The sequence below is a fragment of the Anopheles stephensi genome, chromosome X (assembly GCF_013141755.1).
Source record: "Anopheles stephensi strain Indian chromosome X, UCI_ANSTEP_V1.0, whole genome shotgun sequence".
Classification (NCBI taxonomy): Eukaryota; Metazoa; Arthropoda; class Insecta; order Diptera; family Culicidae; genus Anopheles; species Anopheles stephensi.
This window is the reverse complement of record NC_050201.1, coordinates 4,297,694-4,320,743: the sequence shown is the minus strand read 5'-3', so window position 1 is coordinate 4,320,743 and position 23,050 is coordinate 4,297,694. Positions and strand designations below refer to the sequence as shown.

The 23,050-nt window shown below is 50.1% G+C and overlaps 4 protein-coding genes across 17 annotated transcripts; 2 read left to right on the top strand and 2 right to left on the bottom strand.

Moving 5' to 3' along the window:
• Window positions 1-623: 623 nt before the first annotated feature.
• LOC118505296 (ubiquinone biosynthesis monooxygenase COQ6, mitochondrial) lies at window positions 624-9,223 on the bottom strand. Its single transcript, XM_036040907.1, has 6 exons — window positions 8,956-9,223; window positions 8,446-8,876; window positions 1,504-1,785; window positions 1,241-1,434; window positions 892-1,174; window positions 624-821 (listed from the first exon to the last, which is right to left on the bottom strand). Exons 1-6 carry the CDS (start codon window positions 9,155-9,157, stop codon window positions 792-794), a joined length of 1,422 nt encoding a protein of 473 aa, XP_035896800.1. The 5' UTR covers window positions 9,158-9,223; the 3' UTR covers window positions 624-791.
• On the top strand, window positions 3,091-8,422 carry LOC118505276 (transient receptor potential channel pyrexia). Of its 2 annotated transcripts, none has more exons than XM_036040858.1 (7): window positions 3,091-3,332; window positions 5,206-5,303; window positions 5,399-5,943; window positions 6,009-7,215; window positions 7,286-7,430; window positions 7,514-8,007; window positions 8,071-8,422. In XM_036040858.1, exons 2-7 carry the CDS (start codon window positions 5,295-5,297, stop codon window positions 8,413-8,415), a joined length of 2,745 nt encoding a protein of 914 aa, XP_035896751.1. In that variant the 5' UTR covers window positions 3,091-3,332; window positions 5,206-5,294; the 3' UTR covers window positions 8,416-8,422. The 2 variants fall into 2 exon arrangements, with proteins under 2 accessions (XP_035896751.1, XP_035896742.1); XM_036040849.1 differs by having other exon boundaries at window positions 5,206-5,321.
• Window positions 9,224-10,473: 1,250 nt separating the features above from the next.
• Window positions 10,474-16,003, top strand: LOC118505305. Of its 12 annotated transcripts, none has more exons than XM_036041002.1 (3): window positions 10,474-10,592; window positions 14,700-14,952; window positions 15,066-16,003. In XM_036041002.1, the coding sequence occupies exons 2-3, from the start codon at window positions 14,739-14,741 to the stop codon at window positions 15,506-15,508; spliced, it is 657 nt and encodes a 218-aa protein (XP_035896895.1). In that variant the 5' UTR covers window positions 10,474-10,592; window positions 14,700-14,738; the 3' UTR covers window positions 15,509-16,003. The 12 variants fall into 12 exon arrangements, with proteins under 12 accessions (XP_035896895.1, XP_035896923.1, XP_035896869.1 ...); XM_036041030.1 differs by lacking the exon at window positions 10,474-10,592 and adding an exon at window positions 11,768-12,071; XM_036040976.1 differs by lacking the exon at window positions 10,474-10,592 and adding an exon at window positions 12,187-12,353.
• A 1,551-nt stretch (window positions 16,004-17,554) lies between these two features.
• LOC118505208 (probable Dol-P-Man:Man(7)GlcNAc(2)-PP-Dol alpha-1,6-mannosyltransferase) lies at window positions 17,555-21,222 on the bottom strand. 2 transcript variants are annotated; one of them, XM_036040719.1, is made up of 8 exons: window positions 21,017-21,222; window positions 20,695-20,916; window positions 20,139-20,450; window positions 19,941-20,073; window positions 19,084-19,783; window positions 18,858-18,998; window positions 18,678-18,782; window positions 17,555-18,619 (listed from the first exon to the last, which is right to left on the bottom strand). In XM_036040719.1, exons 3-8 carry the CDS (start codon window positions 20,262-20,264, stop codon window positions 17,680-17,682), a joined length of 2,145 nt encoding a protein of 714 aa, XP_035896612.1. In that variant the 5' UTR covers window positions 20,265-20,450; window positions 20,695-20,916; window positions 21,017-21,222; the 3' UTR covers window positions 17,555-17,679. The 2 variants fall into 2 exon arrangements, with proteins under 2 accessions (XP_035896612.1, XP_035896621.1); XM_036040728.1 differs by having other exon boundaries at window positions 20,139-20,445; window positions 21,017-21,210.
• Window positions 21,223-23,050: the final 1,828 nt, after the last annotated feature.

The following is a 23,050-nucleotide window of genomic DNA, read 5'->3' as shown; positions in this document are numbered from 1 at the left end:
CTTGGGAGGCGCTATAACTGCTCCGGTGGAATTGACCTGTTGGAGAAGTCCTCGATACCAACCATTCCGGATCACTGGTTGGGGATCCCTCTCGTTATCCCAATATTGGTCTAGAACACCATCTCTTCCCAAGAATGTCCTCTGAGTGACACGGCCACAGTTTGGCAAGTCTGTTTCTCTCTCGAAAGCCATCAGAGCTCATCAAAATCCCTCAGGGCACCTCTCGGACGTAGCTATGAGGAGTTATTCAGTACTACTAGACTGGTGGTACTAGACTTATTGAAACCACGTAATTGGACAGCCAGTCCTCACTCAGAGGGAGTCGGGTTTGTTGGTCAACATTGAAGTCATTATCGTACGAGATAATCAAAGATCCCTTTACACATCTACCTCCGGAACGCAGTTAAGAAGATTTGGGCAGAGGTTCTACATCCCACAAGCCTTTGTCCATCACGATAGCTCGTTTTGAGTCCCGAACGAAGAATAGCCAGGAACCTTGTACGTATTGTAACATCCAGGAGTATGATCTAGGTAATATCATCTTATCTAAAGAACTAAAAATCTACTAGCTGGCAGAAGTAAGCAAACGGGTGTTCATCTTAAAATAAAATAAAAAAATAATATCCTCGACCATATCACCATCGCTCATTCATATTCAGTTCATTATTAACTATACACTATTAATTTCGATTTGTTTTCCCCCAAACGCATCGGTTTGGGAATACAATGTTCACACCAATGACTTCTCCCTTTGCTCTCTTTGGCTGGACTCTCTGCCGCAGGATTTGTCTCTAGGACATGGCGTAATTCATTAGGAATTTCTGTAACAAAAAACATTAAAACAAAATAGTTAACCTATATCTATTGACTATGCCCGGTCGCATCACGTACCTTCACCGGCGGAAACGCATTGGTCAGCGTGAGCCCAATGCTTCGCAGAGCAACCGTGGGGACAAAGTCGGTCGAGTAAAGCCGCTGGAGGCTGTGCGTCGTTAGGAGTACCGGTACGTTGTGCTTCAACCGTGCCTGTTCGTATTTGAGCAGTTCGCTAAGGTTGCTAATGCCTAGCCCGGCGTAGTTTGCATCGGCCAGCACATCCACCAGTGTCTGTACGTCACCAAACCCTAGGTTAACGCCCTGCCCGGCAAGCGGATGTACGCGGTGTGCTGAGTCTCTGTAAGGGGAGGGTGAAACTGCGTCAGTTGGGGCCAGTCGGTTACGCGGTTTTAAAATCACTCACCCGATCAAGCAGACACCCTGCCCGACGTAGGTGCCAGTATGGCCGAGCCCGAGCGGGAACGCAGCACGGGATTTGTCCACCTCCGTCTCAACGACCGGGGCCGCTTCAAGCCTCTGGCCGGTCGTTTGCTTGACGAGCGTATTGACACCCTTCATCACATCGTCCACCAGCGAGTTCCGGGGCATCGGTTTGTGCTGTCAATGGGAGATTTTAAGAAACGCTGACTGATTCATCGCTCCCATGCAGGATAACGCATAACTTACGAAGGCGGCATTAACGGCAGCGACGAACGAGTCACCGTCGAGCTGCAGCAAGCGTTTCGCTTCAGCCACACCGGTCGACCACACGAGGGAGCTGGTGTCATCGCTCAGGGGCAGCAGTGCGATCGGACCGGTCGGCAGGAAACGCTGCCAGGCGGTAACGTTGTCGGTCGGACCATTGGCTAGCCGTAGCGTGGCCACTACACCCATCTGATTGTAGGCGAGTGCGAAGTTTTGGACACCCATCTGCCGGCGCACCAAGGAGTTGTAGCCGTCCGCACCAACCTGCCGGAAAAAGAGAGAGAGAGAGAGAACGAACGCAACAGAACGGGACACGGTTAGTCATGTTTGACCACACAGCGGACGACATCACACATCGGATCGGGGCAGGAATGGAACGTGTCTTAATTATAACAGCTTGACACAACATGTGATGTTCCTTTCCACGCCTGCCCACCCGACCCCTCTCAGCAGCGGGGATGTACGGAGCTGTACCGGATGTACGGTTGTTGTCGCGCATTGCGCAGCGGAAACCAATCAACATAGGCTCGTTAGAATCCGCTGGGAGTCGCTAGTCCCGGCCAAAAAAAAAAGAAGGACAAGAAAAAAAGGAAAACGAAAAGCGATGAGTGCTAATTAACAAACGCTACACACCTAACGCACATGTGCCCGGTTCCACCAACTTGTGTGAGACTTGCCCTACACCCGGGCACGATTTTGGAGCACAAATCCCGCAGGAGGGGTCGCTGCGGCTCTAGAGTGTCTGCATTCAATTTCATTCATCCTAACCTCACCAACCATAGCGAGCGTGGAACACTCCACATCCACGCCCTGTTCTCCTACTTCCGCGAATATCCCAGGCGCTGCTTCTAGCGAGCTAATGGCGGGCGACGAGTTTCCATTTCAATTTCACCACTTTACCATTTGGCCCCGACTGGTGTCAGAGATTTACCCATCCGAATTCGATTTCCCGCACCTCGACATCTCTCGCTCACGCGCGTGTTGGCATGCTCTGTATCTTCTAATTGGACAAGATGATGGGGGGATGGCACACTCCATTTGGAGATCTCATTTTCCCCGTACCGCTCAATCGGTAATGTTGGCAGGAGTGTGGCTGGTGCCGGCGATGGGAGAGCACACGAGAAACAACAACAGCACGAAGTAAAACAGCAGACCCTGTCTGTCCCTGGCATGCTTGTTCGCACCTTGCTGAGATTCGCGCGCCGAAGAGATGTTTCAGCATTGCCCGTCTTTATCCCGATCATGTGCATCCCCGTCCCTGCTGGTTGTGATCCGTAAGTAAGATCTCTCTCTCTCTCTCTCTCTCTCTCTCTGTTGCTCTCTTACATCGCGCAGTACATCTTGGACTTTTCTCGCCATTTCCATCCCAGCACAACGGGGGACCGGGGAGATACGTGGCTTAGAAAATGGGAAACGATCATCGCGCGTTCCGTAAAGTATCACGCCGTGGCAGGGCACGAGGTAGAGAGTGGTAGCTGGGGCCCGGGGATCGGGTCGTCCTTGGATGTCGGGTGGGTTTCACCGGCGTCCGCACACGAAGCCGACGTTCAGTCGGCGCGTAGTGTTTCAACGGTTCGGAAGAGGCGTCACCTTCCAAAAAAAAAAAAGAAAAAATTCGGTCTTTTCCGCGGCGCTGTTGTGTACCTGGAAACTGAAGACATTGTGTAGACTGTAGATGCTGTGGCAGCCCTTGTGAACTTGTGGGTGCTTGTTGATCGGTGTGCAATTTTTGTTTTGCGATTCAGTATGATAGACGTGATAGACGACACCTCAGAACCTTAAGGCTTTTGGTCAGCTGCATCCTGCTTCAGGTGACGCTTCAAGATATTTTGTGTCTCCAATAACTCTTCAACGATCAACCAGAGTTAGTTAAACAACAACGTATCCCTCGTTTTTGAGCTCTTAGAAATTAGACACTTCGGAAGTTCAGCAATGTAAGAATTGGCCCATCCTTCAATCTACCAGAGAAAAGGGGGATCTCCGCCAGTGTCCCCTAAAACGCCAAGAAGGAAATCATCCATTTTCAACTGTGACATACGCCACCGTTTCTACGAGAGCCAGGGGAGACACGCCACACATGCTTCCAGCGCGAGCAAATGTTACTTTCCTCCCTCCCCTATCCCGACACCTTTGTGTACCGATTTCATATCATATTTGGAAAGTCGTATCCACGTAGCCGGGAGGATATCGGTTACGAGATTTATGGGCGCCAACACGCCACTCCCTTCGCCATTATCGGACACCATAAATATTGCTAATTAAAATTTTGCATCACAAGTCGAGTTGGAGGACGTGTATAGCCAACCGACCGGACTATGGCTGAGAACACGGCCACTAAAATCCCATTTGCCGAAAATGAATGTTTTGTTTACAAATTCCAAACCACCGGCGGTACGCTTTGCCACCACAATTCAGCTCCTCAGGGGGCCATCTTCTTCCAGCACACACCACTTATTGGATTAGATTAGATGCGGGACTGTAGGAGTTGAAGTGTCTTGCATGTGAGTGGTGATACCGGTGCGATTGGGATTTAAGAATCCAGATCAGCTCATCAGATCTTCTTGCTAAGTGAGCCTACCTACAAGTACATGCGAGATCCCAAGATGGTGGAGCTAATGGCCATGCGTTCGGGGGGAGTGGAACGTGCGGATTATACCCTAACCTGCGGTGAAATTGGTTAGAAGCGTGATACACTAAACAAATCACTCGTTGCCTGCTTAAATAACGCCCGCCCACGCAAATCTTGCTCCCTGGGTGTTGTGATCAACCGCGCCGCTGCTGTATCTACATGAGTGTGGATACAATCGTTGGTGCGTCGACTGATCGCAGCAAGTAGAGAGACGCGAGGACTATTCTCACGGGACATGTGATGCAGATTGTGCGCTTCCAAGAACCTTCCTTTGAGAGAATCACATTACACGCAATTATTGTTGGTGTTGTTTTGCATCATGAATCTCGCCAACGTGTAGCACGCCCGTACACCGAAGGATGATGCTGTTTGGTGGGACCAGGTTTACATAAACATTCATCCCCACCCTGAGAAACAAATCCAGTCCAGGAGAGGCATTTGGCGAGGGTTTAATCTTGCCCCTCCACCATCTGCCGGTCAGAAGGCCAGAAGGCGAAAGAATTTTTTGGAGGTAAAGTACACCCATGGGTTACCACCCCGCCGTAACCTGCAGAATGTGCAGGCTGACGCGTGCTCTGAGGATCTCCTCTAGTGAAATCTCTCTCTCTCTCTCTCACTTGCTCTGCGTGTGCGGTTTATTTGCTAACAGTTGGAGGAACACTCGCCTCGCAACGATGGCGTTGCTGTTGTGGTTAATTTTTGGCCACTTACGTTCTACGGTTTCGCCACCATATGTCCTCCTGCCCTGTGTGCATGGTGCGCACGCCATTTCCGCTCACTTATTTTTATGTTTTCCACTCAAACAGCCGGTTGTTTACTTAAGCGGCATTTGGTCAGTTTCGACACCGGTTCGGTTGCAGCGGACAAGCGCTGCCAGCAGAGAGGGGCAAAGTAGTTCTGAGGTTATTCACTGAGATTCAACGAAGCTGACGTCGAGAGCTCCAGTGCGTCACGTCATCCTCTTTTTGAGGGTTTTTCTTTTAATTTTCCGTCCCGAATACATCTCATCGTGACATCCTCGTTGCAACTGATGGTTATTCTCGTTCTCGTTCCAGCCAAATTCAGTTAATTGGTAGCTGCTTGATGGTATACATTTAGGCGTTAGTGGGACAGCTTCAACGTCTCGGATGTACCGAAGTACAGGATGGATACGGTGCGCTTTTCAATCATTGTACGACACCCTTCAAACTGCACCCTCTCAAACCTATTCACGTAACCGCGCCATCGCACTCTTATTACATTCGGCAGGAAAATGAGATGCGCTGGGAGGATGAGTATCGTATGTACTACCAGGAAGCGGACGATGGTAGCGAACCGACGGACAGTGTCGGGCGCTTTCGGCTAAGCATCTCGAGCGAAAGTGATGTTGGTGGGGTAGAAATTTCGTCCCCAAATCAACCGCATGACTTCGGCACAGGGCGCGAGAGCCAGGAAGAGATCTGGGCGTATGCCGATATTGAGAGCGGGTTGAAGGAGCTGCCTGGTGGTGAGCGGTTGGCGGAGCTGTTGGTGTGCAGTTTGGTACCGGCCAGTGACATCCTGCAGGACACCAGCGAACAGAAGGATACGGTACTGCTGCTGGCGGTTTGGTACAGCAAGCACGATCTGCTGCGAAAAGTTCTCGCGGTAGAGGGCGCTAATGCGAACGTCTGTGATATGGCGGGTCGGACAGCACTCCATCTTGCGTGCTACATCGGTGACTACAAGGCGACGGAGCTGTTGCTTCAGCACGGTGCAAAGGCACAGTGCTGGGACCGGGAGAAGACGGCCACACCGCTGCACTGTGCTGCCAGGTAGGTTGGATTATCCGGTCACGAATCCAACATCAGGTTAGATCTGATTCTACTTCCACTTCTAGCTGCGGTAGTCTGGAGTGTGTCACGTTGCTGCTCGCCCAGAATGTCGACATTAACGCCGGCATCGAGAAACACTCGGCACTGCACTACGCAGTCATGCGCAACAGCAAGCGGTGTGTCGAGTATCTGCTCAAGCATGGGGCCAATCCAAACACGCCGCAGGTGTACACGCAAACGCCACTGCATGTGGCGGCCGCCCTCGGGTACAGTGAGTGTATGGAGCTACTGATCGCGCACGGTGCCGACGCACGTTCCCAGTACGGTCAGAAGAAAATCACTGCGCTGCATCTGGCCGCGTCGGAAAACTATCTCGACTGTGTGCGATTGCTGGTGGCGGCTGGTGCTAACATTGATGCACGCAACCGCGATCAGCAGACGCCGCTGCACCTGGCCTGCCTATCCCAGTGTCACGAAACGGTCACGTTCCTGATCGCCCACCGGGCCGATGTCCATGCGGTGTATCGCGATGGCCGAACGGCGCTGCACGCCTCCATCGTGAAGGAGTCCCGGTTCTGGGACTGTACGCTGAGCTTGCTCAAGGCAAAGGTGGACGTTAACCGGGCGGATAACTTTGGCTACACGCCGCTACACATTGCGGCACTGAACGAGTTCAGCACGTGCGTGTACATGCTGATTGAGTACGGTGCGGACATAACGGCACGGACAAACGGTGGCGTATCGGCCCTATCGTTCATCATACGCCGTACGCCCGAAATTATACCGCGCTACGTCGACAAGCTGGATGCAGCGATTAGCGTTAACAGCATACACGAGATCGGTGATGTGGACTGCGAGATACGGCTAGACTTTCGGCTACTCGTGCCGAACAATGATCGGGGTGAGACGGAGCTGCTGCTCGCGTTCATCGAGGTCGGCCAGAAGCGCATCCTGAAGCATCCACTGTGCGAAACATTTCTGCTGTTAAAATGGCGCCGGATAAGAAAGTTTTTCATCTTTAGTCTGTTCTACCACGGGCTGTTTGTGTTGCTGTTCACCGCGTACGTGCTGGGGGTGTACGTGCAGGACTGTAGGGCGGATCACTGCACGATACCACCGTACATACCGGCCATCGGGTATATTATCATTCTCTTCAATCTGATACTGCTTACGAAGGAAATTTTCCAAATGATGCATGGGTTCGTCAGCTACGTCCGGTATTGGGAGAACTGGTTGCAGTGGAGCATCGTGATCGGCATCTTTCTCTGCACGGTGAGTGTAGCACGAACCCGAGGAAGCAGCAAGGAGCACTAATGGTTCGATACCGCCTGTTTTCCCCCAGCACAACACGCTGAACGAATCGAACGCGATCATGAACTGGCAGCATCATGTCGCGGCGGTTGTTATATTCCTGGCCTGGCTCGAGCTGATGATGCTGGTTGGCCGATTCCCTATCTTTGGGCTGTATGTGCAAATGTTTACTACCGGTAGGAAATGGGGTTTGGTAGAGTTACTGTAGGTCTGCCCAGAAGCCAAGGCTATATATTGCTTCCTTTCACTCCACTTTCAGTTGCGGTCAACTTTTCCAAATTTCTGATGGCCTACTGCTGCCTGCTGGTCGCGTTCGGGCTTAGCTTCTGCGTCCTCTTCCCAAACTATATCGCCTTCAAGGAGATACCCCGGTCGCTGCTCAAAACCATCGTCATGATGGCGGGCGAGCTCGAGTTTGAGGACATCTTCTATGGGGAAAATCTAAAAATCGAGTACCCAGCCACCGCCCACGGCATGTTTCTGGCGTTCGTGCTGCTGGTAACCGTCATCCTGACCAACCTGCTGGTCGGTTTGGCCGTCAGCGATATCCAGGGCCTGCAGCAATCGGCCGGGCTCGATCGGTTATCGCGCCAGGCCGAACTTATCTCGCGCCTCGAGAGTCTCATGTTTTCGCGCCTACTCCGCAAAGCGCCGATAAGAATATGGGCCATCTTTCAGAAGATAGCGCTGCTCAAAACGTCCCGCTGTCGGTTACACTTCCGCGTTAAGCCGAACGATCCGCGTGAGAAACGGGTAAGCGAGGGTTTTGCGAAAGCTCGTCGAAAAGAAATTCAACCTCTCATGTGCATATTGCAGATCCCACGGGAGCTTATTACCTCCATCTACAAGCTAGTCGCGGAACGGCGCGAACGCAATCAATCGATCCGACGGAGGCGAACCTACCGCAACATGCAAACGTTCAACAACTTCCTGCTGGACGAGGTCGACTCGACCGTCACGCTGCGCCGCAAGCAGTACAAAACGGTCAACAAGGCGCGTGGGATGCGTCCCGACACCATGCCACCGGTAGTGCCGGGCCGTCCGTCCTCCCACGGTGCAACGCTAAAAACGCTCGAGGATAACCAAAAAACCATCCTCAAACGGTTGGAGGAGTTGAGCAAAGAACTCGACATTGTGAAAAGTAGAATAAAAAAGGTCTAAACAATAACGTTTAAAGGGGGCTTTACTTACCAGTAGATCACACTTGAGTGTTTCACCGTCCGCCAGGCGTACGGTGCTTTTGTCCGCACCGTCCCGTATCAGCTCGCAGGAAGCTATTTTGGACGAGTAGCGTACGCGTACGTTCGGGACGGTTTCGAGCTGCCGGTAGATGCTTGCCAGCAGCACATCGTTCTCCACGATCCAGGAGATGTTTTCGGAGAAATCGTCATAGTTGAAGGTTATGAGGGCGTCCGAGCAGGCGTCCCATACCTGCATCTTCAGGACCGGTTTGACGCGTGTCCGTTCAATCTCATCCCAGGCACCGATCGTCTGCATCAGCCGGTGCGTGCCCTTGCTGATGGCTGACACCCGGTTGCTGTACTGTTCGGTGGACGGTTGCTTAAAGCCGGCCGCTGCCTCTAACAGCAGGATGTTTTTATTCTGCAGCCGGGTGTTTTTACCTATAGTTTACAGCAACAAAAGGGTGGTTAGAAGGCGGGGGTTTCTTGGTATCGTGTGGAATCGTACGGGCTGCTTTACCTAGAGCGCAAGCTAGTGCTGTACCGACCATTCCACCACCGGCGATGATGATGTCGTAGTGCTGGCTCTCCCGGCTGGTTTCCGATTCTGCTTGACGGTTGCATCCGGACACCGAGAAGGCACGCCACAGCAAGGGCCCGTTCGCTTTAATTCCATTCCGTTCGGAATATTTCACCAGAGTTGTACATAACAGCCGGTTCATCTTCGATTCGTGTATACAATAACAAAACACACAGCACCAGTTTGACAGCTCGGAGCGCGTTTGACAACTCTGAGCGCGTTTGACAGTTGGGCGATGTAGCAGCTGTTGACAGCGCTGCGGCTTGCAGGCAGTGTGGCGCACACATAATACCCCAACACAGAATCTTGCTCGAGGATGCGCTGGGGTTTTGAATTTGAAACTGCTCCAACTGCTGTTTGGGAAACGAGACTGTAAACTGCCAAGAGTGTCTTTGAGCAGGAAATGTTATGGAGGTGATATCCTGACAAAGCACCTTAACACCACAGCTCAGGGATGCCCAACCGCGGGTAAGTTATACAATTTGAGACCAACAATCCTTAGCTGACAAGAGGACGCCTCTGGATGTGTGACGTGACGTTCAGTAATGCCCTTCGAAACACTCACTCACTCCAGCGATACGCTTTAGTTAAACCAATAAAGGCAAATTCCGACCCTATGCGCTGGAATGATTGCCAAAGCCGGGTGTATGACGCACGGTTACTTGCGATGTAGGGTTTAAGCCTAAAGGGGGGGGTTCCTTGTGTGGTGGTTGGCAGTTTGCCCTTACCTGTCACCAACTTCGGCATATCGGTATGGCGTAACGTTTAAAGCCGATTAAATCCATAACCACATAGTGCCAGGAGCAGTAGTGCCGCGTGGTTCCGGCACGAAGCGTCCATAATTGATTGACGGTCGCTACTAGACGACAGCTCGCCAATAGAAAAGAAAAGGACACCCAAACCAGCTCCGCGCGAGAATACCGGCACACAAAAACGCAAATACACGCTAGGCCCTACAGGCCGCTACTGGGAGGGCGGGGGGGCAGTTACGACACGTTCAGCGAGACAACGGTGGCGTAACGGTCGTTCGTACGCTTTAGAACATCACTTTCACTAGGGAGTTGCAGTACGAAGCTGTGGTAGTCGTTGGCCACGTTAGTTAGCTGACGATCCACAACAGAACCGCGGACTGGCTTAGTCAAGCGAAAGCCGTCCACCAGGGAACACACATCCTCCTCTCTGGCAAGTAGTACAAGTAAAGCTACCAAGTAGTAAACTGTCCTGCGAGTAACCGATCAACGATGGACAATGGTGACAATAGGGCGGCCGAACCGTTGTACGCCCGGGACGCGGAAACGGCCGACGGTGGTGTGTTTGCGAAGAAAAAGGAAGAACCCAAATGGGTCCGGGTGATCGTGGTGTGCATCTATCTGTTCACGGTATCGTTTGCGGCGCTGCTCCTATCGCTGTACTACATCTTCTTCTGGAACCCAAAGATTGAACCGTACGAGGATGATAGTCCCGAACGGTTAACGGGGTGCGATCAGGGCGATTAGTGGCGATCGGTGCCATCAGCAGCAGCTGCAGCTCCAGCAATCAATCCATCCAAATGTGTAATGGCAGTTATTAGTTTTAAGGTGAGTTTTGAGGACCCCGGTTCGGGTGTTGTGGGAAAGGCCGTATTATGCAACTACAACGTCCAACGGTCCAGGTCCCTGAAGGTATTCCTGATACCGACCAACCAACCGTAATAGGATTAACAGCGTAACGTTACATAAAAACACATAAAACATAAAACTCTGGTGTGTGTGTGTGTGTGCTCACCACCGTCTTCATGGTACGACGGGACATTACGTTCAAAATATATTACTAACCGAGTAACTAATACGATGCTCAAGCCGCACGCTATTCCGTAATGTAGATTATTGGAAATTGGTCCGCAAACATCGTTCAGCCGGGTTGAAATGGCTGATCAAGGCTTTATTATCGCGCGAGTTCCCCGTTTTTTTCTACAAGTCCATCGAGGAGAGGTTAGTGCGTCTTCACTAAAGGAACTGCGAACCTGACGGGATCAAGTCTATCACAGAGGAATTGAAGGACTCACCGGCTCTTACGCTACCAACAATTATTTCGATCATACAGAGCTGGGGGAAGGAGACAAGATCTTCAAGGACTTTGGCTTAATTTAGCTGAAAAGCTCTGAAGGACTTGGACATCTTCTTCAAAACTTCAACCTCTAGTGGATTTTGCTTGCCATTTTTGGCAATCTGCAAGCGAGTCATGCTTAATGGGGGGATACAATTTGATCTCCAAGGACACAATTTCCTAATTAAATGGCGGTCTCTTGGCTTGGCTCCTTTGGCTTAATTTAACTGTACAGCTCTGAAGTTAATCACCTGGTTATCAAGAGGACTGTAATTAGTCTCGGAGGACTTCTTCTTGGCTGAACGACTTGCCAGGTCATACCGGGCGTTTAATCGCTTACTAGACTTAGTAAGTCCGTCCTCACTATAGAGGAACGGTCAGGATGGGATTCGATCTCCAAGGGCACAATCATGGAGATCTTTCATGTTTGGGTTTGTTGTCTTGATTTAGCCCTGAGCACTGCCATCTCCGAGGAACTTTAATGTACTGATTCTCTTTGTTAGACAACATCAAACCCAAGAAATTATTCCTTCAAAATTCAAGAAGCTTAAAATATTATATTGTCTAGAATCTATACAAAAATTAGATACTTCTGAATGCTTCACTAACATCAAGGCTTTCCAATCGCGAGCACACTACTCTGGAAGGGCGCACTACCCGAGCTAGATTGGTCGCTGCAACGAGATTTTCATTGCGTTGTTTTTCCTCTCTCAATTTTCCGAACCATGCTCACGCTCTCCGTCGTACCGCTGTACTCGCTCTCGCGTACAGTATGAAACGAAATTCGGAACAGCGGCAAAGAAAAACAAACCGTCCCACAGTTTTCCAACATCGACATTGTGTGCATTGATTGCGGGAGCGCGTTTCTATTCTGTTATTGCTTTGTGTCGTTTACTTTACGCCGAGCGTAAGAAAAGAAGAGCGCGAGCAAAAATGCTCCCAGAGCGCCGGCGAACTTGGCGTACTGAGGGGTGGGTGGAAAATCTGGAGCACATTTTCCCGGACAAAGTATGCGGTGGGGGTGAAGTAGGGGGTTGGGGTGAAACCTCTTTTACGGACTATTGACTAGAAGAAAGTCAGGGCATACCTCCACACACACACACACACAAGGACCTGGTCCGTTGTTGATCTGTTGTGATTTTGTCCGTCCAGAGCAATATTGTCCGACTTTTTTTTTCCGGGGAACGCTCAATCAAACAGAGCGAGAGTGTGTGGCAGAGATTTTAATGTGAGCTGCCAAACAGGCAGACATTGTGAGTTGAGCGTGTGTGGTTGTACAGTAACAAAACATCCTGCAACGATGTAAAACGTCCGCCCGACGGGACTTTCTCGGTGGTAAAGTGACTTCACGCGGCGACGTTCAAAACTCTTCCATCAAACCATCGGTGTTGTGTCCGAACGTTGGGGGCTACAAAAGGGCTAGAAAAAACGGGGGTCCACCCTCACCCCTTCCCTCCTTCCCACCAAACCAACTGGGGGGGTCTTTATCCGGGGGTAAAGAACCATATGCTCATTAGACGGTTGCAAACGGCGCAAAACGTAAAATGTAAATTTATTACCAACGAGAACAAACATTAAACAGATAGATCAGAGCGGATTCCGGCCGCTTACTGCTTCCATGGGGAGGAGGGGGAGGGCCTTCCATGGGGAGTGTGTGTGTGTGGGTGCATGAGCGGGCATGTGTGTGTGTTTGTTTTCCATATTGTTGTATGTAAAGCAGCGAGCTCGTAAATTGTGGTGCGTGCCCCGGGATGTAGCGCGAGCCAGCAGCAAATGCATTTTCCGGTTCGATCAAAGCGCGCGCCATTAATCCGCCCGTAAGAGTGTGGTGCAAAATTCCTCCACAGCCTTTTAAGTAATAAATCCAAGTGTTTTCCCGACGTCAGGGAATATGAGTGAGTGGTAATAAAGTTGGCCCATCTCGATGGGAAGAGTGGCGAACCGATGACAGACAGGAAGTTGGAAAATTATTAGCGTGCTTTCATCGCGGACCTTACAACAAAAAAAACCTGAAGCGAAATATGTGGTGTAACCTAGTTTCCTCGCGCGCTTGCCGCAGTCCCGAGGACTCGAGGGTACTGCGATGACGTTTCTTTCGCGGTCAGCACAGCTCACTGACCTACGGCATATATGGAAAGGACTATTGTGTGTGGCTGTTTGTGTATGTGTGTGTGTTCTTAATTGAAGTAATCCATTACGCGAACGGGGGAATCAGATTAGCGTTATCAATCGGGAGGTTTTTTGTTTTCTATTACAAACACATGGACTAGATAAGGAGGTTAGGAGAAACCTTCTGAGTGTGTGTGAGAAAGCGTGAGAGAGTAATGGATGCCCACTTATCTCGCATCAAGGACAAACGCTAGGGAAGAAACAAAAAAAAACTCGAAAAACACAAACAAATAGCAATCCCCTAGCAGCATCCATGCTCTAATAGTTGGTGGTAAAGTAGAAGGACTCAATGAAAATGTCCTTGATATCTACGCTCTCAATCAACGTACGGCCAACATTGATGGATGGGAAAAATCGATAGCCATTTCCCTCGTGTGTTCATAATTAAAAGCGTACGAGAAAAAAAAGGACTTGATTTTAGATGGTCGTGCCTTGTGTTGGTTCTTGGGCTCTTGGACATCCTTGACGTTATTATGCGTCGGTAGATAGTCAGAAAATCATGTGAAAGTTACACATGAAAGTACATGGTGGAAACGGGTCCGGATGGGGTTTTAATACCTGGAGTCATTTGTCTGCTCCATTGGCACTACAACTCCGAGAGGTCTTGGCGTCCCATTTCTTGATAGATCCGGATGGGATTCAATATTTGGTTCTACCGTATGACGATTGGCGCCAGAGTCCTGATCAGCGTCTCTATCACTATGCCATCAGGCCTATTCTCTATCAAGTAGAGATATCCTTACACAATGGAGCCCTGCTTACGTGGTGGAACGTGCCCAGATGGGGTTTTGATATCCAGAATCCTTCTTCTGCTCGATTGGACCTTCAGACATCCAACGCTGAGAAGACTTGGCGTATCATTTCTGGCTTCCTTATTTGATCCGGATGTGATTCGATATCCAGTTCTACCGTATGACGATCGGCGCCAGAGTTCTGCCAGTTGGAAAGATCGGCGCCTCCATCACTATGCCACCAGGCCTCTTGTCGATCACGCAGAGATGAAGCCTTGAATGAAGCTCCCTTAGGGATGAGATTTACTTTGTGTTTCTGGTCGTAAATTCCAAGTAGTCCACGGCCTATTATCGTTGTCTCGAGCCGCGGATTATTGTTCCATACAGGGAAACCTCATGCACGATACGCACGACATGAGTTACACCGACTTGTTTTCCTTCTCCTCGTTGAAGTATGGAGCTACGAAGCTGAGGTTGCAAAAATAACTCCTCCACTAGCTTCGCAACAAGACCCAGTAACACAGCTGTGCTTGGAGTGTTTACATTGACTGTCACGTATGGAAATCTAGACATGAGCTAGATATTCACCCGGAATGCATTTGCTCGGCAACTTGGAAAATCACACACACACACACACACCCACCTAAAAATAAAGAAAACACAATTAGAGTTTCGTGTTGTGTCGTTTCGTGCGTACAGCTCTCGATGCGTTAGAGGACGGTATAGACAAGACACACCATGAGCTATACGGCGGAAGAGAAAATTAAGCTCGCGGGCGAAGACTCCAAGGATCGGTTGTACGAGGCAAAGCAGAACCAGAAGGCGATACGCATCCTGACGGTGGCGGCATACGTGCTGTGCGTTTCGCTCGTCGCCATTATGCTGTCGCTGTACTACATCTTCTTCTGGGATCCAAGCACAAACCCGATGCAGCAGAAAACTCAAACGATCGGTTGGTCTCGTTCTTCTGTCTTGAGATGGGGAGGGAACAGCTTTGTGGTGGACCATCAATTAAATCCCTCTCTTTCTCTCTCTTCGATTTGCTTTTCTTCCCCCCACCTACAGATACCCTTATCATACCGGATCACCTGGCAATACGGTTGGCGAATCGGAGCGAGGTGCCAGCGAACCGCTTTTTCCACAGCTTCTACCAGCATCTGGTGCAGGATCGTGTCGTGAAGATTAGAAAGGAGGTGCAGATCTCGGAATCATCCAACCTGACCCGACTCATCGAGCTGTACCATCAGCAACAGCAGCAGCAGCGACACCGACGTCCGGAAAAGCTGTCCTCCAGCCGGAAGCATACACTGCTCGGTGAAGCGGACGATGGTCAGCTGTCCTACCAGGTGCAGTCGGCTGAACAGCAAGGCTCGGTTAGTGATGGTCCGCCACGGTTGAACACGGACGAGGACGACGGTAGCGATGATTACGAGCAGAGCGGTAACTACGAGCTGTACTCCAACCACACCACCATACAGCTCGATGCGGACGAAACCGAACAACAGTGAGGACAACGGCAGACACCCGGAAACCATACAGGATTAGCCCCAAAACCACACACAAAACACACACACAGAAGCGAACACGTATACAGGAATTGCGCACACGTTTTCATACGATTTTAATGCACCACCACCACAAACACACACACACACACACTGCTAGTAGCAAGGCACCGCCAGGCAACGGGTAAAACGGAACAGATGTATAGTGGAAGGATTAGTTGAATAGTAATTAAGCGAAACGGACTGTTTGGTTGATCCTGTGCACGGTTTTTGCTGCACGCGCTTCCCAACGAATTAGCTCTGCGTGCGCACTACTAGTTGAGTCCACACGGCGCACCTGGTAGTGGTGCTGGTGGTGGTTAGGATGAAGCGGTAGGAATAAAACCCCCACCCTCCCCGGTTGAAGTTAGTAACTTTGTGGCCTAAACGATTAAACGTGTGTAAACTCACTACTCACTCTAACCAAATATAGTACGGTTACACCATCACCCTCCTTTACGACTTCAGCCCTATCTTTTGTCTACTAATTTCGTGGTTGGTGCAGGTGGGAGACGATAGCTGTCGGAGATCAGATAGAGGAGTCCCGACGACCGAGTTTCCTGGAAGGGACCTCTACGAAGTGCTCAGCATATCACGCTATTTCAATTTAGGTCTACCATGCCATCTCTGTACATGTGGCAAAGAGTTTTTCGTTAGTTATGGACAGCGTCCATATCTCCTGAACGGTAAGTGAGTCCGTCTTTCGTGATATCTGCTATGACTTCGTGACTGGCAATCTCAAAGAGGCGGATCTTTACATCTTGCCTGATCAGTAAATCGTTACTTACTTACTTATCAGGCGCTACAACAATCCTCGATACCGCTCACGGTTTAGCACCGTCGTCTGCCAATCCGTTATCTCAGCCGTTCCGGCAGGACGCATCAACGCCATCACGCCATCTCAATTTGGGGCTACCACGCCTCCTCTATCCGTGTGGACGGCCCTAGAAGGACTTTACGGGCTGGGTCGTCCGGTGTCTAATCTGACGAGTCTAATTCGCTGCACGATGGTGAGATCATCATAAAGCTCGTAAAACTCGTCATTGTAGCGGCTCTGCCATTGTTCTCCTCTCAAACGCGGCTAAGAGGGCTTCGTCAGTTTTGGACAGAGTCCATGTCTCAGAGGCGTATGTGAGTACTGGGACTATAAATGTTCTGTACAGTCCGCAGCTTTGTCAGTCGCGACAGGTATTTAGGGTGGAGCAGTTTCCGCAGGCTGTAGTATGACCGGACCGGCCGCCAGCACCCTTGCGCGTCACTCAACATCAATGTTGTTATTGGTGCTGACTTTTGACCAATCAGTAAATCGAGGTATCGCTAAACTGTTGTGGCTTTCTGTAGTCAGTTATTTACTTGAGGCCGGGTGACTGGCCCTGTGCTCAAGCCCTCAACTACTTCTGGAGGGCCTCGTGGCATCTGTAAGCCTTGCTACACCATCCGCCCAACGGGTTAGGACTAGGCAAGTAACCACTCTGCACGACTAGGACCTGACGGTATAGGAATTGGGTAGGAGAGCCTGTGCCATTCACAGTGCCTTTACATCACAACTGAGCAAATAAGTTATTCTGAGGTGTTTGCCTCTGCTTGATCCTTCTTCTGCTATATAGGAAAGGCTAGTGGTGTCTATATTACCAGCATAAGCCAAGATCTCCGAAGGTTCCTCTTACGATTTTAGCATGGTCCTCTCTCTCTCTATCTCTAGAATGAAAAGAGACTTGGTTCTTGTTGATAGAAAACTTCACCTCTTATCGTCAACAACTGTCAATCGAAGAAATCTGATAATAGAGCTACATCGCGTCGCATATCTTTACCTCCATACGCTGTTCAGTCCTCCTCAGACTCCTCCAACTCCTCCAAGAGATCGTGGGAATAAAGCTGCTTCCTAGCCATCATCTGCAGCATTTGGGGTGGTTGACTCTCCGTCATTCGGATGCGAAGATCGGCGCCTTCAAGAGACTTTTGATTGATGAGGTCGTTCCATTTTTTTCCGTCAGCACCAACACACACACACACACACATACCACACGTTGAGTTGTATTTCTATACATATTCTATATACAAATACATGTGTATCGTTGATCACACTCCACAACAGCAGCCAGTGGGCAGATAAACCCCCTTCAATGCATCTCCATCTAGTCGTCCGCATCGTCCAGCTCGTCCGCAAGCGTACCACTGTCGTCGATCAGCTTCTTTAAACACTCCTTCATCGACATCCGGTCCAGATTGCATACCTCGCTGAAGCTGGCCTTCGTCAGCTTGCTCGCCATCCGGCGCATCTTTTCCTCCTTGATGAGCTTCCGGGCCTCCTTTAACCGGCCGCCGGCAGCTTTGCTCGACTGTGGCTGGAAGGCAGTAAGCTTCGATCGGCCCTCCTCGGACGTCTCGTTATCCTCTTCCACCTCTTCATCGTCTTCGTCGTCTTTTGCTGTGCTTGGTTGATGGTCGACCTGGTTCGGGGTTTCCGCTTGCTTTACACGCCGAAACTTTGGTGTAGCGGGTGCGAAACTTCTAGAATTCAACCGAATCGATGAGCTTTTCGTGAAAAGGCTTCGTTTCCGCCTTTCCGGTCGCTTTTCTTCTTCCTTCACCGTATCAACGAAACCTTCTTCTTCCTTGTCTTCTTCCTCGATAGGAACTTCTTTCTCTCTCTGTTCGTCCGCTGGTTCGTCCTGCTCGTCCTCTTCCTCACGTTCCTCCAGCTCTTCCTCTTCATCCTCCTCTTCGTCTGCTTCTTTACGGTCCGTATAAGGCATAGTAGTGCTGACGAATGCGTCCTTAGCCGCATCTTTTCCGCTTCCTTCCATCACGGAAGGCCACCGCACCCGTTCCTTATCCCCCGCATCGTACCGGCGACGCATGATGAAGATGCACGGTTTCGTTTTAATCTTCACCGGCAGCACCGACCGGTACTGCAGTCCGATGCTGTTAAAGCATTCGACAAACTCGACGATCTCGTGCGTCTGCGACAGCAGCCGCATCTTGTCGGAGTATTTGTCCTGTGCCTCCGTCAGCAAATAATCGAACCGGTGCAACATTTCGTCGTCGGGTCGCAGATTTTCCAGCTTGCTGTAACTGTAACAGGCGAAAGGTTGGTGCTGTTGATGGAGCTTACGCGATTAACGCTACTTACGTCCAGTCGGAATTGATCTGAGCGAACCGTGACACTCCGCTCTGGGCGGACAGGTTATCGATGTGGACGGATACGTTGGTTTCACCGGCTGCGAGGCGATGGAATCTGGAAGAAAGCGGGAGGAGAATCGTAAGCGGCTAGAACGGACACGTACCCAAGCGAACGCCATCGATATACTACCTCGAGATGGCAACTCCACCGGGATAGTTGGTACCGGCCACCAGCAGCAGAAACATCGTCAGCAGTGTGTTCCCGAACAGATGTCCGATGCATACGAACGAAAGAAATTTGTTCCACAGGTTTTTCCCTCGGTTGAGCCACCTATACACATACAGCAGGAAAGAAAGCGAAAAGCTCATTAATGCATATCCCGTATTACGTTCGAGCAGTGTCGCCTGAACCTTACAGTCGATTGCACGCACACGCCGCGGCCACATTAAACAGTGGAAACACGTAGATGATAAACCGTAGCTCTTTGTGCGGCAGGCAGGAAAACAGCAGCACAAACACAACGGCCGGTACCACCAGCGACCGGATGCGCGTCTCCAGATACAGTCCCAACGGGACGAACACGATCGAAAGACCCATCGCCCGGGGTAGCGCGGAGTAAACGTACCACAGGAACGGTGAGGTGCCCCATTCGGAGCTTTTGTTCTGCACGGTGTTAAACCAAAAGACTTCCGCTTCCGGCCATAGTAACCGGCGCCAGAAGAAGCTATCGACGGTGATGGTCAGTGCGACCAGCAGCACACCGGCCGGTATGGCGGTACGCAGAAGGTCCGGAACCGAGATCCGCTTGTAGTAGATATCGTACAGCAGGTACAGCCCGAGCAGCATCGCTAGCTCGGCCCGGAAAATGATGATCGCCGCACCGGAGCACACGATGAAACGTTTGACGCACCGGTTTAGCCAGTAGTCGATCGCGAGCAGCACGAGCGGTAGGGCCATTATGTTCGGCAGTGGGCGGCTCATGTAAAACATGAAATGGAACTGGGTGGCGGTGATGAGCATAAACCATACGCCGACCGTTACACCGAACTTGTGCAGGATGGTCACTTTGAGACGGTTCCAGGCAAACACGACCGTGGCGGCGAGCGTAAATCGAACTGCAATTTAGGCAAGAAGGGATTTAGGATGCTTTGCGTAATATCATTAAGTTTTAGCAGTCCAAAGTTGGCAGGCAAGACCTATAAGAGGTCGTTAGGCCAAAACAGAAGAAGGTGTTTTGTAACTAATTGTGTGTGCGTGTGTTTGTGTGCATACCTGCATACTGCACCCAAAATTTGTTGATCTCGAACATTTCGAGCAGCGTTGCGATCGGCGTCACCAGGAACGTGATGAACAGTGGGCCGAGAAAGGTGCGTGGCACCACACCGGGAAACTCATGATGATCATACTGTGGAAAAGAAAAATTCACAATCAAAAGAAAATTCCTTTCGGCCGGAAATTGGTAACGCTTACCTCGGTAAGGTTGGTCCGGTGGTAGAGCAGATCGTGAATTGCTTGCAGATTGAAGCTTTCCTCGACCTTCGTAAAAGGCGTGTAAACGCAGTGGGCGGCTGCGATCAGAAACACCACCAACGACATCGTCTTCCTACGGTGTTGTTGTTGCTGCTGCTGCTACTGCTACCGGATCACGTACATAGAAAGGGTCCTGGGCCTGCTCTGCTTAGGGAATGTTTGCCTCTGGTTGGACTTTGTTGGTGTACACTCTCGCTCACCTGTTTGTATGTATTGGAGTGCTAATGCTCGCCTGCAGATGCTCCCGCTGTACTGGGTGTGTAGGAGAAGAAGAAGAAGAAAAAAAGCGGCGTTCAAATGTGTCGTACCGATGCTATTTTTAATAGCCAGAACACGTCTAAAATAAGCTGCGACAGGCGCGCATCCACGCATAGGGGCACTTGCCGCGAAGGGCAATCAGTAAGGGGGGAGGCTTGACCGACACCAGATGGTGAGCACCCAGGTGGACCGGGGAAACGAACAAATAAAAAAAGGGGACAAGCAAAACTTTACTTACATTATTCAGCCAAAATACGTCATTCTCTTCCGTGAATCCTTTTTTTACTGTGGTTGAGGTCTTCTACTATTTGCAAACGATCTTATGTGTCTTTGGTGCAGCAAACCTGTTGCACCGGATTGATACGGAACGAGTTGATGGAAGTGTGTTGCTATAGCACGGAGCTGACCGCGGATTGCAAAGGTCCCGAGCGTGTCCTCAATAATCACCCGCTAGTTTTGTCTGAAAGAAGCGCACACAAACATGCACCACGGCATGCCAGTCGTGTGCATTATAAATATTCTTGCGGAAGGGGATTGGAACAACATAAAGGGCTACTCACCTGGCGTACCGGGACCGAACCGGACCGTGTATGTATGTGTGAACCGTGTGTGTGTTCAGCAGCGGAAAAAACACTGTTCTAACTGAGCAAAAAGCCTAAAATAAACATAACAACAACAAAAAGTACCGGACCGGTTGATTCTGCTGGCCGCAGGACCAGCTGCCATCCGTATGGAAACGTCAACACATCAGCTGCTGGCGTCGACAAAGATGACGTCTCTTGTCGTTTTGTTTATATCCGTATATCGACGGACAGTGGTCGGGGTCAGCGGACATCAACTGCATTTTTAATAAAATTTTATTTGTTTATCAAAATATTTGTAAAATTAAAATTCAAAAGATGAGCTTATTCCACAAACAGGAATAAATGTTGTATTAAATACGAAAATCAAACATTCCTTAGAACCGCTTCACCTCTTGCGTGACGAGCACGTAGGGTTGTGTGCAACTTGTTCGATCACCAGAATTTATAGCACTCCCATCAAGCTTGCTATAAAAATCATCCGTAAAAGGAATTGAATTTTATCAAGGTTCTATTTCATTAAAACGGTCAAATGCAAACCTGATTCATTGCTTGCGCCACAGCATTACAAATAAACAAAATTCTCACATTCCATCCGGCACATCTCATCGCCATCCTGGCACTAAGAAAACCCAGGTTCCACAGTTTAGCCTGTTCGGCACGTAGATAATAATTTATGTCCACGGTCGTTCCTGACACGCCATCGTTCAACGCGACCCCGAGACACCTACGGAAAAGGGAATGTAATTTTAAAACGCCAACTGCATTTGTCTGTATGCATCAGTGGCCGGGGGATGTGCGGAATGAATTATTGCCGTAGAATGCGCACACAGCTCACAGATTCGCATCCGTTGCTGAAGGCAGCACAGTTCCCGGAAACTCACCACCAACCCCTCTGGCTTGTCTCTCTCCCTCGATCGTGTCCTTGCCCCGCTCATGGTCCAGGTTTCAATCACACGCCGGATAAAAAAGCGCAGCCGGTAATTGAAAAATTCAAATTTTCTAATACTTCCGGCCCAGTGCACGTGTGCGTGTGCCGACGAGAGAGTTGACACCGGAAATGGGTAGAAAAAGAGTGATAAAACCAAAGCGGCGAGGGTGATTCACTGTGCCGCCATTCCTCCCGGAATGAAATTGTAATTTCCTGTTCTTCTCTCCGGATCGGTGTTCCGAGTGTCCGAGAGCTTGAGAGACGCAATGGCGGCACTCTGCACTCCAACACGCACCTGCCACGTGGGAGAAGGAAGCGGGCGATAGAATCTTTCACCCTCAAAGCCGTTACCATCACTAGCGGACCGCTTGCTAACGATATCCGTAGCTCCCCAGTCAAGGTTATCTTAAAGTTTGACAAATTTCTTCTTTTCCACATGGCCGGTTCGGTTCGGAAGAAGGGAAGGAAGAAGGGAAAATGAAATGAAAATCTTCACTTCTTCGTTTTCGGTTCTGCTCTGGAAAAATAGGTGAAGAAAAAGTACCTCCTCCGAAGAACGGAAAGCGGTCCTTACTTAAACTTCGTTTTTTTTCTCTCGTCGGCAATCATATCAGCGTGTGTCCTCACTATTAGATTTTGGGAATTGGGAGATGAAGTCTGTACGGGGTAGGGAAGAAGGAGAGGGTAGTATAATAAAATTTCCACCCCTGCCTTTCCTTCCTTCTCCCAGCTACTACTCCCACCTACCTACCCTTGGTACTAGGAACCAAGAGAAAATGTCACCCTTGTTGTAACTCATTTTTTATCAGCAAACCATTCCAGACTGCTGCTGATGCTGCTACTGCTCTGGCTGATACGATGTTTCCCAGCTTCCTCTTCTTTGGAATGATACACCAACGTGTGTGAGTAGCTATAAAATGTTCCTTTCCAGCACACCCCAACATCCCCACCATCTCCCCTACTACCTTTACTTGGCTGTCTTGGCTGTCATCGTAGGCAATTTCTGGTGGTTTCGTGGACACCAGGAAAAAGGAAGGTAAGGATATTTCATTTTCTACAAACTCGTAGAAGTTTTCCCGCTC

Excerpts from the sequence above, each read along its gene's own strand:
- LOC118505276 (XM_036040849.1), top strand. The coding sequence starts at position 5,295 with ATGGATACGGTGCGCTTTTCAATCATT. Across the intron at positions 5,322-5,398 it reads CGGTGCGCTTTTCAATCATT|GAAAATGAGATGCGCTGGGA; the intron begins GTACGACACCCT and ends TACATTCGGCAG. Across the intron at positions 7,216-7,285 it reads TCGGCATCTTTCTCTGCACG|CACAACACGCTGAACGAATC; the intron begins GTGAGTGTAGCA and ends GTTTTCCCCCAG.
- LOC118505296 (XM_036040907.1), bottom strand. The coding sequence starts at position 9,157 with ATGAACCGGCTGTTATGTACAACTCTGGTGAAATATTCCGAACGGAAT. Across the intron at positions 1,175-1,240 it reads CAGGGTGTCTGCTTGATCGG|AGACTCAGCACACCGCGTAC; the intron begins GTGAGTGATTTT and ends CTCCCCTTACAG. Across the intron at positions 822-891 it reads ATGCGTTTCCGCCGGTGAAG|AAATTCCTAATGAATTACGC; the intron begins GTACGTGATGCG and ends TTTTTGTTACAG.
- LOC118505305 (XM_036041002.1), top strand. The coding sequence starts at position 14,739 with ATGAGCTATACGGCGGAAGAGAAAATTAAGCTCGCGGGCGAAGACTCC. Across the intron at positions 14,953-15,065 it reads GCAGAAAACTCAAACGATCG|ATACCCTTATCATACCGGAT; the intron begins GTTGGTCTCGTT and ends CCCCACCTACAG.
- LOC118505208 (XM_036040719.1), bottom strand. The coding sequence starts at position 20,264 with ATGTCGTTGGTGGTGTTTCTGATCGCAGCCGCCCACTGCGTTTACACG. Across the intron at positions 20,074-20,138 it reads ACCGGACCAACCTTACCGAG|TATGATCATCATGAGTTTCC; the intron begins GTAAGCGTTACC and ends TCTTTTCCACAG. Across the intron at positions 18,783-18,857 it reads GGTGGAGTTGCCATCTCGAG|ATTCCATCGCCTCGCAGCCG; the intron begins GTAGTATATCGA and ends GCTTTCTTCCAG.